The sequence below is a fragment of the Nicotiana tomentosiformis genome, chromosome 4 (genome assembly GCF_000390325.3).
Source record: "Nicotiana tomentosiformis chromosome 4, ASM39032v3, whole genome shotgun sequence".
NCBI lineage: Eukaryota > Viridiplantae > Streptophyta > Magnoliopsida > Solanales > Solanaceae > Nicotiana > Nicotiana tomentosiformis.
The window spans coordinates 8,774,528-8,789,963 of NC_090815.1; the positions used below are offsets into that span (position 1 = coordinate 8,774,528).

The following is a 15,436-nucleotide window of genomic DNA, read 5'->3' on the forward strand; positions in this document are numbered from 1 at the left end:
TCGGAAAATGCATATAGCTAGATTGATCTTTGCTTATCAGGAAAATATACCGGATAACTACACAAAAGTCAATCAAATTAATAAAATACAGTTACTACTGGGCCAATAAATGCACAACACTCTCGGAGAGTACAGTACAATACATAATTAAGAATCACTCAAAACTTTAAAACGACAAATAAAGAAAAAACAACCGGTAGACATCACACAGCATAAAATAGGTAAAATTTTAGAATCCGCAAGATCAATTGGATGGAGGAGGTGAAAGTGTAGGCAAGGTTGGAATAGTTGGAATGTTTGGAAGTGAAGGCATGTTGGGAATAGGATTCATAGCAGGCATTGGTGGCAGAGTCATCTTCGGAACAGAGGGCAATGTAGGCAAAGAAGGCAATGGTGTTGCTGTTGGAAGTGTTGGCAATGGTGGCAATGTGGCTGCGGTTGGCAAGTTGGGAATTTTAGGCAACTGCGGCATTGTTGGCTGAGGCAATGACGGTATTGTTGGCAAGTTTGGAAGTTGCAGTAGGTTGCGAGCAGCATGTGTTGTAGTGATGCTTGATAAGGACAATAATGCTATGATCAAGAAAAGGATTGAGCAGTTGCAACTGGAAGAAGCCATTGTGTCAATTTGATATATTGCTTTGTTTAAAGAAATAGAGTAAATAATAGAAGTTGGAATTCTGTTTAATTGAGTGCGTTTGATCAATTACTAAAGGGTAACTATATATAGGGAAAGTTGTTGAAAAACTAGCACGATTGTATGTGATGTTTGGGTGTGGAAACATGAGACTCTCTATTGTTAGTTCACCTTCCTAAATGTTGATTTGAGGATGCACAAACTTTTTAAGTCAATAATATTCTGGAAGTAGTTATACATAGTTGAAGTTCGGATCAACCATATTTAATATAAAATGGCACAAAGTATTTTTTTATTCATATACAAAATATTATATACTATATTGGTTTGAATTGTGTAACAGGGACAACCAAATTGCAAGTAGTACACCACTTCAATAGATCATGCCGGCCTGATTAATTTAAGAAATCATAAATTGCAACACACTGCTCATTTTAGGCGATTTGGAGTCTGTCGCCCAAATTCATGAAAGTGGCGTGGACATTAGCACACGAAAAATTGGAAATTGTCCTGAATTCATGTTGTAAGCCCTAAAATGCCTAAAAACGAGGAACAATCGTGGTGAAATAATGACTATTGTTCATTAGGTCGTTTTTTATCGGCCCACAAAATTTTAAAGCCCATCACCCGAATTCATGAAGACGGCGTAGACATTAGCATACGAAAAATTGGAAATCGTCTTGTATTTCTGTTTTATGACCCTAAAATACTAAAAAATGAGGAATGGTCATGGTGAAACAACAACTATTATTCATTAGGTCGTTTCTAAGACTCACAAAATTTTAGGCGATTCAAAGCCTATTGCCCGAATTCATGAAGATGGCGTGACATTAGCATACGAAAAATTAGAAATCGTGTTCACTCCACTCTGACGACTATATGCTGCAGCTTTGCTCCCAAAATCCGTGCTTTCATTACAATTTTTGTCATAGTGAAAAGAAGATTTGGTCAGTACTTCATCAAAGAAGTAAATGACAGAGAAAGATTGTCGGAAAGAGAGAATTAACAACATAACGCAAGGAAAAGACCAAAGTCAGATTTAATATATGTCAGAACTTAACACTAGTTCCATAATTCTCATTGTTCTTTTTTCTCAATCTAGTTTCCTTAAATGAAATGGTCAATAAGTGTTCTGAAAACCTGAATACATAACCCTGCCAAAAGAAGCTAGGGGTGAATTTTACATGGACATACTTCAACTCTCTTTGAATGAGACATGTACAGAATGCATTCAATTTGGAGAGACATATGGACAGATTATATCTTTCTGATGTTCCTTGACTATACAAACTTTTGTACAGGGAGCCGAGAGGGACAAATAACTGATGGAGCCTGTTGTAGGTTAAGGGGGCTATATAGCTGCAATTGGAGGTGGTCTCACACTTGATAATCCTTGGTTGTAGACCGGTCTAGCATAATCGCCCAAGGATCTCCCAGGCATGGGAGCTATATTTCCGAACTGGTCTGCAGCCAAAGGTTGATTTTGAGCAATTCTCCGACCCCTCTCTTCTTCGTAGATAATCTGTGCATCTCTAATAGCTGCTTCCTCAGCATCCCATGCAGCTTGTTATCTTCGTTGGGCTGCTTCTCTCGCAGTCGAATCTACATTATCCTCACCGTTTCCAGCCATAAATTCTTTGGTTGAGGATTGTCCAACCTTTTCTGATGTCTCAGTGAGATTTCTTTCCTTCCTCAACTGTCACAGATGTTTTTCAAATTCTGGCTCGTATGGTAGTACTTCCTTCGCAGAAGTTCGAGTCATGAACCAATATTAACATGTAACTTGTAACTTGCGCACAACCAAAGAACACCAAACGTAAAAAGAGAAAATAGAAATAAAAAGAAAAATTCCTGAATTAGCACTACAAACTATTTCAAACATTATTAATTGCCAATCCCCGACAACGGCGCCAAAATTTGATGAGCTCGAAACGCACACTTAAATTATGCTCGCTAATCAAATATAGTATAGTATAATATTGTATCCATGGGAATTGGATTTAAACAGTATTCTCGTAGTTTCTAGTTTGGTTGCTATCCAAGATGATCAACAATTGAGATCTATATGATTTCTAACTAAAATTAACTAAAAGTCTAAAGCTATTGACTAATGACAATCGAAACAAAGATAAGCAAGGAAGTTATCAATTGGAGAAAATAGGATTTGATAGGATAGATGCAAGATAATTGGTTGGAATCTAACTCTAGATAATTCACTTTTAGTGTTCAACTGAGTCTCTTCAATTATTAGTTCAAACGTTCAGCAAAAACTCCTCTCTCGATTAAGTCTTAACCTCACGAGATGAACCAATTTAAGCACGTAAAGATATGCAAGAATATATAGTGGATTGGTCTTTAGGAAAACTTCTTTTGATTATTCTCCTATCTAGGTTTAATCAATAATTCAACTAGCCTCTTTTGAGTAGTAAGAAGAATTAATGAACTCAACAAACAATATAATGCAAAGATATCACAAGTTATGGCCCTCTCGATTACATGAACAAGTGAATATAGATGCAACAACTAAATCATCCAAAAAAGCTTCAATACATAAAATTAAAGTAATAATCTACAAACAATCATTAATACACCAAATACATCAAACCTTAAAGGGGAACTACTCCATAGATGTGGAGTAATTCATCACAAATAAAATTAAAGTATAGGAAAGCATAAATTCGACCCAATCTCGGGTATTGAGTGAGGAAGAAATAATGAAATCCTTGTGCTCGTGTTCTTCCAACTCCTCCTTAGCCTCCTTAGGTCGAATATGTGTCAAAAGTTCAGAAAATAATGTTTTTCCATGTATTTATACCGAGTAGGGTCGGGCCCAGATGAAATCACATTTTCCTAGCCGAAATAGGAAAATAACTCTATAAACATTGCACAGGCGCGCCGCATGGGGTGACGCGCCATCTGAGGCATTAGTGAAAAAATCAGGAGAGCTAATTTCTTACAGGCAGTAGTGGATTGCACAAGCGTGGCACCCCACGCGCCGCCCCACGTGTCATGGCAGTGGAGAATTCTCAGAGTACGGACCAAACTTTAATTTTTGACGTCCGGACTTAGTCCTCGACCCCTGAACACGATCCCTGCTTGATTATTTGGGCTTATACTCAGACTTCAAAGTTCCAAATCACTTAAATTCATTCCATAACATCTACATAGTTCGGAATCACTCTTACAAGGCATAAAACACACAATAAGTGCAAAACACTATCAATTAAAGCTCAAATACAAATAAAGTGCAGTGAATTAGGGCGCAATAAGCGACTAAAATATGCAATTATAGCCTACCATCAACACCCCACACTTAAACCATTGCTCGTCTTCGAGCAATCAAAATACACTTCAAATAAACACGACCTTTTTCAATAACTCTCATAACTCATCACACTACGAATATTTAAAACAGATTAAACACAATACTGTAACATCATCGCCTCTCACTTACTCTAACACAGAGGTCAAGCATTACCTTTCCTTCATGAATCAGGTGCCCTCACACAACAATAAAGAGTAGTTTCACACACAATAAAATTTAAGAACAATCAGAAACTCAAGCTAGAAAGAATTCACTCACTCTTAGAAACAACATTCATATGCCACAAAAGACGTACCATAGGCTTGCCCGTAGTGTATTACTCTACTAAATGAGCTCATTCAATCAAGGATGAAGTAGAACTTTCATTGGTTGTAATGTAGGTTGCGGGATGAGTAGGATACATTTAGATATAAGAGTGGGTACACCTCCCTAAGCATTTTAATACATACCATTAGCTATTCAAAACCCCACACTTATGCCAAACCACAACTACACCTTCACATCAATATACATTAACTCCCTACTTCTTTAAGCACAATTACATCAAGATTCATCACTATCAAAGAATATTTTTCACAATCATACACTTATTTTTTTTTTCCTTTCTTTTTCAATTCAAGTGGCTCTTTCTTTTTCTAAGAAATGCACCTTTCTATTTATTTCAATAGTTCCACTCAAAAGCCAAACCAACCACCCCACACTTCAACTTTTACAAAGTTCATAACAAATTTTAAGTGCTCACAAGAGGTACAAGGTTTAAATAGATGGTCAATTCAAATAAATGGGTAAGGCTTGTAATATGGTTGCCAAAGAAACATGATTATAGGTTCAAAGGAGTTAACTAAGATACATAACAATTAGGTGGGTAAAAGCGTATAACTGGCTCAATAAAGAAATGCCTATATCATTTCCATGACTGAATAAACTACTATTTTGCTTTGCAAACACACGGGGCAAGTTCTAGACATCAAATGCAATGCACAAAATACACAACGCCTAACACACACATGACACATAACTCACTCAGGATAGGACTATCACGACACTCTAGTCAAAGCAATTAAGCAAAGTTAAGATCATACAATTTAAGGTACTTATCCACGAGTCAAAAACTAAGCCTAAGCGTCACAACTAAAGCACTCACTATTCTCAAGGTATAATAAAGTCATAAGATACTGCCTTCAATTCAAACCACAACACAAGATTTTCCTCTCCTAAAAAAAATAAAAACTAACTACACCCGGTTCAAACAAAACCCTTGGAAAAGAACCGCGGTACAAAGAAAAGCCAAGGAGAAATTATTACACTACCTATAATTTTTCTTTTTCATTCGACTTTAATCCCTCAAGAAACCTGTCGAATGATATCCATTGTTCGGAAAAATCAAAAAAATTTAAAATTTTTATGTTTTTTCTATTTTTTTTCTATCTCTAACTACTAAAACTAACAAAACAAAAAAAAAACCTAAAACTAATATACATACATACATACAACATATCCCCCACCCCTACACTTTAAGTTGTGGCATGTCCCCATGACACACAATTAAAAAGCACAAGATAGAGGAAACTTCCCTGAATATCTAGTCGGGGTCTGAGTCGAAGTCGGGCTCACTACTAGAAATCTGGTAAAAACTGACCAACTTTGGTCGGTAATGGCTAATAACCGTCCAAAATGCGACCATTTACGTGTGGGCGGTATTTTAGGGGTCGGAAAGCCATATCGACTAAAGTTGGTCGCAAATTACCGACCAACTTTGGTCGGTCAATTAAATTCAAAAACAAATATTGCAAAAAAAACCGACCAACTTTGGTCGGTTTTTTTCCGACTAAAATTGGTCAGTATTTTAATTATGTAATCAAAAGATTCACCATCTGGGAATCAAATCGAGGTCTGACCATTGGTGCATTTTATTTTAAGACTGTCTTTTATTTGATTTATACTCTTTAATTGTATTTTCGCATGAAAATAACTGACCAAAGTTTGTCGGTTTTATTAAAAAATAAAATTACTGACCAAAGTTGGTCGGTTTTTTAAAATGACCGGCCGAATTAACCGACTAACTTTGGTCGGTTTTTTTAATATTAATTTTTATTTATTTTAATTGAAAAATCGATCAAAGTTGGTCGGTTTCTTGAAAAATAAATTTCTCGGGACTCAAAAATAGTTTCTCGTATTTTTATGCCAAAGAAAACCGACCAAAGTTGGTCGATTTCGTAAAAAAAAAAAAAAATTTGAAACACCGACCAACTTTGGTCGGTTTTTTGGCCGGTTTTTTGACCGACCAATGTTGGTCGGTCGACCTTGGTCGGTTTTTGCCGAATTTCTAGTAGTGGCTCCATTCCCCCCGCCTGAACTAATGCACACATCCATGCAGATAGCTTCTTCTCAGCCTTTTTGGGGTACACCCCACACTTGTCTTTCTCGCTCAATGCAGCCTTCTCTTTTGAGCCCTTTTCACTCAACACTTGCAGCTGGTTTTCCTTTTTGCACCTCCTTTTCTACATCCATCTTGAAAATCACAGTTTCCTCACCCACTCTAAGCATGAGTTTTCTCTCGTGTATATCTAATATCGCTCTGCCCATTGCTAAGAATGGTCTTCCTAAGATGAGGGGGGCCTCCTTGTTTTCCTCCATTTTCAGCACTATAAAATCCACAAGAAATATGAACTTATCCACCTGAACTAACACACCTTCCACTATCCCCCTCGGGTATCAGAGTTGTTTGGTCTGCCAGCTGCAAAGATATTAGTGCAGACCTTATCTCTCTGATCTCTTTCTCTAGTTTCTTGTAAATAGATAGAGGCATTAGATTAATTGAGGCACCATAATCACATAAAGACTTATCAAAACTTAATAGAGCTTAAAGAGCAAGGTATAGTAAAACTCCCTGGATCTCCACACTTTTGTGGGAGTTTATTTTATAATATTACACTGCAATGCTCTGTGAGCTTGACCACTGAGATCTCCTTTATCTTCCTCTTATTTGTAAGGATCTCCTTCAAAATTTGGCGTAAGTAGGCATTTGTGAGAGAACTTCTATGAATGATAAGTTTACATGAACCTTTTTCAGCATATCCAGAAATCTCTCAAACTGCTTGTCCAGCTTTTCTCTATATAGCTTTTGAGGGAAAGGTAGCGTCGGCATATACTTGCTCTCCTCATGTTCCTCCCTTCTCGATTTTTCTTCCTTCTTCTTTTTCTCAACTTTCATTTGGCCCTTCTTATTTTTATCAACATCATTCTTCAGTTGCTCCCCACTTTCTTTTTCAAGTATCACATCTTTTTGAATCGGGGTGGGGTCTTTCAACACTTTCCCACTTTTCAAGGATATAACATTCGCTGTTTCTTTGGGATTTCTTTCAATATCAGCAGGAAGAGTGCCATGAACCCTCTCAGATAATATTGTTTCAATATGTCCCACTTGCTTCTCTAAATTACGTATTGTTGTCCCTTGTACTTCAAATATTTCATGTGTTTTCACAATGAAGGCCTTCATGAGATCTTCTAGACCATGTTGATTGAGCTATTGAGGCTGAAACTGCTGCCTTGGCTGATTCATAAAACCAGGAGCTCTTTGTCCCAGAAATCTGGGGTTGTTTTGTTGCCATGTATTTGCGGTACCCCCAGGTGAACTCCATGAAAAACCAGGGTGCTTTTGACCCATTGAATTAAAGTTGTAATTTTCCACAGCTTTTACTTCCTCAATTGAGGCTTGACATCATGAGTAGGGTGTCTTCTTCCGCATATATCACGTGCTGCATGCGGCTCACTTTGTATTGCAGCCAAGGTCAGCTTCCTTATTTCTTTAGCCATAGCATCAAGTTGTACCATCACAGATGTATTAGCATTAACTTGGTGAACACCAGTTGATCTTCTTCTTTCAACACTCTCAGAGGGCCACTGATTTGCATCTTCAGACAACTCATCAAGAATTGTGACTATCTCCTCTGGAGTCTTCTTCATCAAAGGGCCTCCACCTGCATTGCTCAATGTTCTACGTGAGGCCGGTGTCAATCCATTCCAAAAGTCCTGGAGTTGCATCCAGAGTTCAATTCCACTATGTTGAAACTTTCTAACAATCTCCTTAAACCTCTCCCATGCTTCAAAAATAGTTTCAGTCTCTTTCTGGCAGAAGTTATAGATTTCTCTTCTAAACTTTCCCGTTTTAGCTGAGGAGAAATATTTATCAAGGAATTTTCTGGTCGTCTCCTCCCATGTTCTAATCGATCCCGTGGGCAAGCTTCGAAGCCACTCCTTTACATCATCTTTAAGAGAAAAGGGGAATGCCCTTAAATACACTGCATCTTGTGACACACCATTGTATTGAAAAGTGTTCATAATCTCCTCAAAGTCCATTAGATGTGTATTTAAATCTTCGTTTGGCTTCCCACTGAAGACAAGGCAGTTCTAAAGGGTTTAAAGCAACGCTTTCTTCAACTTAAAATTGTTAGCTGCAATTGGAGGTGGTCTCACACTTGATAATCTTTGGTTGTATACCGATCTAGCATAATCGCCCAAGGATCTCCTAGGCATGGGAGCTATATTTTCGAACTAATCTGCAGCCAAAAGTTGATTTTGAGCAATTCTTCGACCCGTCTCTTCTTCGTAGATAATCTGTGCATTTCTAGTAGCTGCTTCCTCAGCATGCCGTGTAGCTTATTCTCTTTGTTGGGCTACTTCTCTCGCAACCAAATATATATTATCTTCACCATTTCTAGCCATAAGTTCTTTTCTTGAGGATTGCCCAACCTTTTTTGATGTCTCGGTGAGATTTATTTCTTTCCTCAGCTGTCGCAGCAGTTTTTCACTTTCTGGCTCGTATGGTAGCACTTCCTTCGCAGAAGTTTGAGTCATGCACCAATCTTAACCTGTAACATGCGCACATCCAAAAAACACCAAACGTAAAAAGAGAAAATAGAAATAAAAAGAAATTCCTTAATTACCACTATAAATTATTTCAAACACTATTGATTGTCAATCCCCGGTAATGGCGCAAAAATTTGACTAGCTCGAAACACATACTTAAATTATGCTCGCTAATCAAATATAATATAGTATAATATCGTATCCACATGAATTGGATTTAAATAATATTCTCGTAATTTCTGGCTTGGTTGCTATCCAACATGATCAACATTTGAGATTTATATGATTTCTAACTAAAATTAACTAAGAGTCTAAAGCTATTGACTAATGACAATCGAAACAAAGATAAGCAATGAAGTTATCAATGGGAGAAAATAGGGGTTGATAGTATAGGTGCAAGATAATTGGTTGGGATCTAACTCTAGATAATTCACTTCTTATATTCAAATGAGTCTCTCGAATTCACTCAATTATTAGTTCAAACATTAAGCAAAAATTCCTCTCTCGATTAAGTCTTAACCTCACAAGATGAACCAATTTAAGCACATGAAGATATGCAAGATTGCGTAGTGGATTGGCCTTTAGGAAAATCTCTTTCGATTATTCTCCTAACTAGGTTTAAACAATAATTCAACTAACCTCTTTCGATTACTAAGAAGAATTAATAAACTCAACAAACAATATAATGCAAAGATATCACAAGTTATACCTCTCTCGATTACATGAACAAGTGAATATAAATGCAACAATCCAAAAATGCTTCAATACATAAAACTAGAGTTATAATCCACAAACAATCATCAATACATCAAATCCATCAAACCCTAAAGGGGAACTACTCCATATATATGGAATAATTTATCACAAATAAAATTAAAGTATAGGAATACATAAATTCGATCCAAACTCGGGTCTTGAGTGAGGAATGAACAATGAAATCATTGTGCTTGTATTCTTCCAACTCCACTTTAGCCTCCTTAGGTCGAATATCTGTCAAAAATTCAGAAAATAATATTTTTTCATGTATTTATACCAAGTAGGGTCGGGCTCAGATGAAATCATCTTTTCCTAGCAGAAATAGGAAAATAACTCTGTAAAAATTGCACAGGCGCGCCGCATGGGGCGACGCGCCATGCAGAGCATTAGTGAGGAAATCCTGAGAGCTAGTTTCTGACAGGAAGCAAAGGATTGCACAAGCGTGGCACCCCACACGCCGCGACACTGGAGAATTCTCAGAGTACGGACCAAACTTCAAGTTTTGACGTCCAGACTTGATCTTCGACCCCTGAACACGATCCTGGCTTGATCCATTGGGCGTTTACTCAGACTTCAAAGCTCCAAATCACTCGAATTCATTCCACAACATCTATATAGCTACAAGGCATAAAACACACAATAAGTGCAAAACACTATCAATTAAACATCAAATACAAGTAAAGTGCAATGAATTAGGGTGCAATAAGTGACTAAAATACGTAATTATACAATCATCGTCCTCCACACCTTCTTATGAAGGGCCATGTCCTATAAATATGTAAAAAAGAACTGCAAAAAGAGAAGGTGAACTAGTTAAATGTACTAGTTGAAAATGGATAACGTATAACTCTTACATGTTATCAATGACATGATTATCGCTATAAACTAACGGACTAACAAGGCTTTCGACAAAGGTTTCTTCCTGAAAACTACCTTTAATTTCAGGAATCTATAGCTGTCTTGTTGAATCATCCTTTAGATTGTATATCATGAAAAATAATTTAAACAAGAGTAAAATTTCACCCTTATTTGACACACAAAATGGTTGATAACGCACATAAGGATAATTGATGGTCAACATCTTTGTCCAAGATGCTTTAACTCCATAATAATCCTCCTTCATAACCCACACATCGAAATGAGCTCCCTTATTATAAGTACAAAGGACGAAAAGATTACTTCTTAATACTCCCAACTTCAAACTAAATAATTTGCATTGTTGTCCATAATTTGGTTGCTCTACCTTTCCCCATATCTCATATGTTAAATCAAGAGAAATAATGTTGCAGTCCTTATACTGACCAACCTTTTCAGTTGCAGATGAGCACCAATAAAGCTTTCCATTGACAAACTTGGCCGAACAATCCATCAGAAACCCCTGATAATCCTTTACTGTTCTCCAACAATCCTTCTTCAGACTGTAAATCCTTATCTTACTATACTGAGGATAATCACAAATGACGTTGATTACATCCACTTTATAATCTTCATGCAACTCATCATATCCACAACCATATCTAAAGTGATTAGAGAAACGCCACATTTGGTGTAATTCCTGACTTACTCAATTTCGTCGACTTCCTAATTGATGGGTTCCAAATATACAAATCAGCTTCTGAATTTGTTGGAAATTTATTCTTTGTGGCCAGACAAATCAATCCATTGGCAGAACCAACATACCAAACAGAAGAAAAAACGGAGTTTTTCATGGGATAATCAATGTCAAATGCCTCAGTCATGGGGCTGTAAACTAAGAAATGTCTATAACAGACCTTGAGATGGGAATGAAACCATAACAAAACCTTATGCTGGTTGTAATCTAATTTGTACTAATAACTGACGATGAATGGATATGGGATTTTATAAATTTATGTAACGGCTCGACTAATCGTTGTGAGCAGTTGTATCCGGTTAGGCAGTTTGAGGTCATGAGTAACATAGTGTATTATGACTTGCATGCATCATCGGCTCGGAATTTTGAGTGGTTCGGAAATGAGTTTCAGGAGCGACTCTCATTTGAGAAGCTCGAAGTTGAAAGAATCAACCAAGGTTTGACTTTAGAGTATTTCACCTCGAATCGGAGTTTCGATGGTTCCAGTAGGGCCGGATGGTAATTTTGGACTTGGGTGTATACCCGAATATGTATTTGGATATTTCTATAGGGTTTCGACATCATTTGGCGGAAGTTGGCAAGTTAAAGGTTTAGTATTTTTCTAAGTTTGACCATGGTTTGAATTTAAGTCTATCGGATTAGAATTTTGGTTTCGGGACTTAGAATAGGTCTGTTTCATCATATGGAACTTGCCTGCAAATTTTGGTGTTATTTGGAGTTGATTTGATATGGTTCGGATGCTTGGTTTCGATTCTAGAAGTTTTTGAAGTCCATTGTGATTTTCATGCGTTTTGGCGTTCGAGTCGTGCTTCTAGAGATTATTTTGATGTTTTGACCACGCGAGCAAATTCGTGTTATGTTTTTGTACTGGTGTGGGCATTTGGTTTAGAGTCTCTGGGGCTCGGGTGAGTTTTAGATTAGCTTCGGAATGTTTTGTTAAAAATTGTGTGTGCTGGTACTGGTGCCATCGCAATTGCGATGAGTAGGTCGCAAATGCGACCACCGCATTTGCGAGTACTTTTCGCATTTGAGAACTAGGGGAGGATTGGGCTTCAATCGCAAATGCGATACCGGAGTCGCATTCGCGACTCTGGATTGTTCGCTTTTGCGATGACATTGTTCGGTTTTGCGGCTATTGTTGCTTCACATTTGCTAAGATATGATCGCAAATGCGATCTTCGTATGGTCTGTCAGGGGTCGCTTTTGTGATGCTTTGTCCGAATTTGCGAACCCCATGTCACAAATGCGAGATCTGCAGCTGGTTTTTAGCTAAGCATTTTGGGATTTAGCTTCATTTTGAACTCTAGCCTCGATGTGAGGCGACTTTGTGGAGGGGTTTTCATACCAAAGTATTGGGTAAGTAATTTAATAAACTTTCAATTATATTTTATGATTATACATTAGATTTAACATCAAATTCATGAGAATCTAAGGAAAATTTTGGGGATTTTGCCAAAGTTTTGAAAAAATAAAAATTTGGGAAATGAGAGTCGAATTGCACTCGGATTTGTAAACAAAATACATATATGGACTCGTGGGGCTATGGGTAGTCAAGACCTACCCTTGGACCCGGGATTTGACCGGGCGGGGCCGGGGTTGACTTTTATTGACTGTTTGGAAATTATATAAAGATCATATCTTTGTTAATTGAAATTATTTTTTCTTGCATTGTTTGATGAATTTAAGTCGTATTTGGCTAGATTGAGCCGAGCAAAGGTGAATTTGTAAAGAAAAAGCTAATTTGAGTAATTGATTTGGCTGAATTGAGGTAAGTATCTTGCCTAACTTTGTGGGAGGGGGGGGAGAGGGGGGAACCACCCCTTAGGATTTGAGATGATTGTGTTATTCATGTTATGTGAAAGCCGTGTACGCGAGGTGACGAGTGGGTACACAACCTATATATGGTATTTGACCGGTTTTGAGTATCTAAACACTTCCTATGCCTTTAATTGAAGTGTCGTAACTTGTGATATCTTTCATTATTAATTTACTCTTACATGCTATACTTGACGTTGTTAGCACTTGTTCTTCCTCTTTCTTGTTATTTTGCACTTATATATTTTAGTTGAAGTTGTTGCCTTCCTCATTGTCTTGTTCCCTCTTAATTGTTATGTTCCTTCCATGACTCCGTGCTTATCTCCTATTTGTCTTAATTATTGTAATTGCACACCTTAGTTCTCACGCGCTTTACTTGTCCTGTTTCTTTTGTAATATTTGTTGTGTTCCTCGATTTTTATGTGGTTCCTTTATTGTCGTGTGCTCATACCCTATGATAGTATAAATTCTTGTAAATTGAGAATTGTATTGTTGCGGTTAATTTAAATTTCTTGTGGATCGGGTTGCGCGTCGCAATAGGTGGAATAAAAGAGGATTTATATTGATACGGTTGGATCGGGTTGTGCACCGCAACATGTGAAATAAGGGAGGATTATAATATTGACTCTAATTATATGGTGGGATCGGGTTGCACGCCGCAACACATATGTACTTATTATTATTGATATTTATATGGTGGAATAAGGGAAGATCGTGTTTGTACGGTGGGATCAGGTTGCGCGCCGCAACAAATTATGTGTGTTGTATTCATTGTTGTATTGTGTTAGCTTCTATATTTATCATGTGAGATGCTGAGGACTGATATCTCTGAGTTTACTGATTTAGAGGATTGAGTTGGTTTCACTAGTTTACTGCTTTACCGTCATTTCCTGTTTTTCTTTCCTATTACTATTATTTTGGTAAACTGATTTTTAAGATGAATTTACTACGCTGAGTCATTATCCCATACCATGTAGAGTTGTTGGTAATACAACGGTTTTAAATAAAGAAATTATTAACATGCTTATCTTATATGTGACTCTTACGTTAAAACTCGTCTTTTCCTCCAGTATTTTACTATTCTTAATAGTTGTCATATTTAATTTTAATTGATTTTTTAACTTAAACTCCTCACCCTATTTGATGGATTTATCTTACTTACAGATTGTTGTTATGTTTTTATTTAACAAACTCTAAATTTAATTCAGTAGCTATCCGATGCTTTATTTTAATTGAAAATGCTATTTTCTTCACCCAAATAATTTCTAAAATAATTTTATATTTTCAATTGATTTCCTACTTTATACCAGGTTGTTATTATGCCTTGTTGTATAAGATTAAATCTCCTGAATATTTTAAAGTAGCATTTGATACAGATACAAGGTACATGGTAGCACGTGGATTTTGGCGTGCGAAAGTGATTTGAAAAAATATGGGCACAAGATGCCATGTGTGTAAGGTTTGGAAGTTGTAACTTATGATCTGAGATTACGAGATGTAGTACCTGGGGTAATTCTTGTTGAAATTCGTGCATTAGGAATGATTTGGTTGATTGAGTTGTCATCGGGTTCCCTTACTTGAACCCATTCATATTTCATTTGTACCTCGACTATATTGTTTGCTTAGTTACTTGGTTGTTTCTTGTTGCTATTTGTGCTCCCCTTATTTTCACTGCTAATTGTAATTTGAGATCCTTTTGCTATTGGCCTTGTTTTGATATTCCTACCTTGTTATCTTTATGTCATATCCTGCACAGGTTTATATGTCCGGTAGGTATCTTGACCGGCATCGTCACTACTCTACCTAGGATAGGCTTGATACTTACTGGGTACCACTGTGGTGTACTCATGCTATGCTTCTGCATATTTTTATGTAGATCCAGGTACATCGGGTCGAGTTGGTTCTGAGACTTATGCATGTGCTTCTCGAGACTTCAAGGTACACCTGCCAGACGTTCGCAGGCTCTGTAGTCACCTTCTGTTACACTTTATTTCCATTGTGTCCTATTATTCCGGGACAATGATGTATTGTTATCTCTAATGACTCTTAGAAAAGCTTATGACTTGTACTAGTGGTTTTGGAATATTGTATCATTGTTGGCTTATTATATAAACTCTTGTTTCATGCTTATTAGTTATTTGGTTAGAGATTTATTATTAAATCAGCAAGTGTTAGGCTTACCTAGTCTTAGAGATTAGGTGCCATCACGATATCCTACGGAGGGAAATTGGGGTCGTGACAAGTTGGTATCAGAGCTCTAGGTTCATAGGTGCTATGAGTCATAAGCAGGTTTAGTAGAGTCTTGCGGGTCGGTACGGAGACATCTGTACTTATCTTGGAGAGGTTACGAAAACTATTAGGAAATTCCACTTCTTTCATTCCTTTTCGTGCGATATTGATTCAGCTTGAAACATATATCTTATGT

At 37.1% G+C, this 15,436-nt stretch overlaps 2 protein-coding genes and 1 non-coding gene across 3 annotated transcripts; 1 reads left to right on the top strand and 2 right to left on the bottom strand.

Moving 5' to 3' along the window:
• Positions 1–244: 244 nt before the first annotated feature.
• LOC104113212 (protein PELPK2-like) lies at positions 245–616 on the bottom strand. The gene has a single exon (XM_009623319.1). It carries the CDS (start codon positions 614–616, stop codon positions 245–247), a length of 372 nt encoding a protein of 123 aa, XP_009621614.1.
• A 7,397-nt stretch (positions 617–8,013) lies between these two features.
• On the top strand, positions 8,014–8,120 carry LOC117280792 (small nucleolar RNA R71). The gene has a single exon (XR_004511366.1). It is a non-coding gene; the product is annotated as a small nucleolar RNA R71 (small nucleolar RNA).
• A 2,413-nt stretch (positions 8,121–10,533) lies between these two features.
• On the bottom strand, positions 10,534–11,127 carry LOC138909233 (F-box/kelch-repeat protein At3g23880-like). The gene has a single exon (XM_070200421.1). It carries the CDS (start codon positions 11,125–11,127, stop codon positions 10,534–10,536), a length of 594 nt encoding a protein of 197 aa, XP_070056522.1.
• Between the last annotated feature and the right edge of the window lie 4,309 nt (positions 11,128–15,436).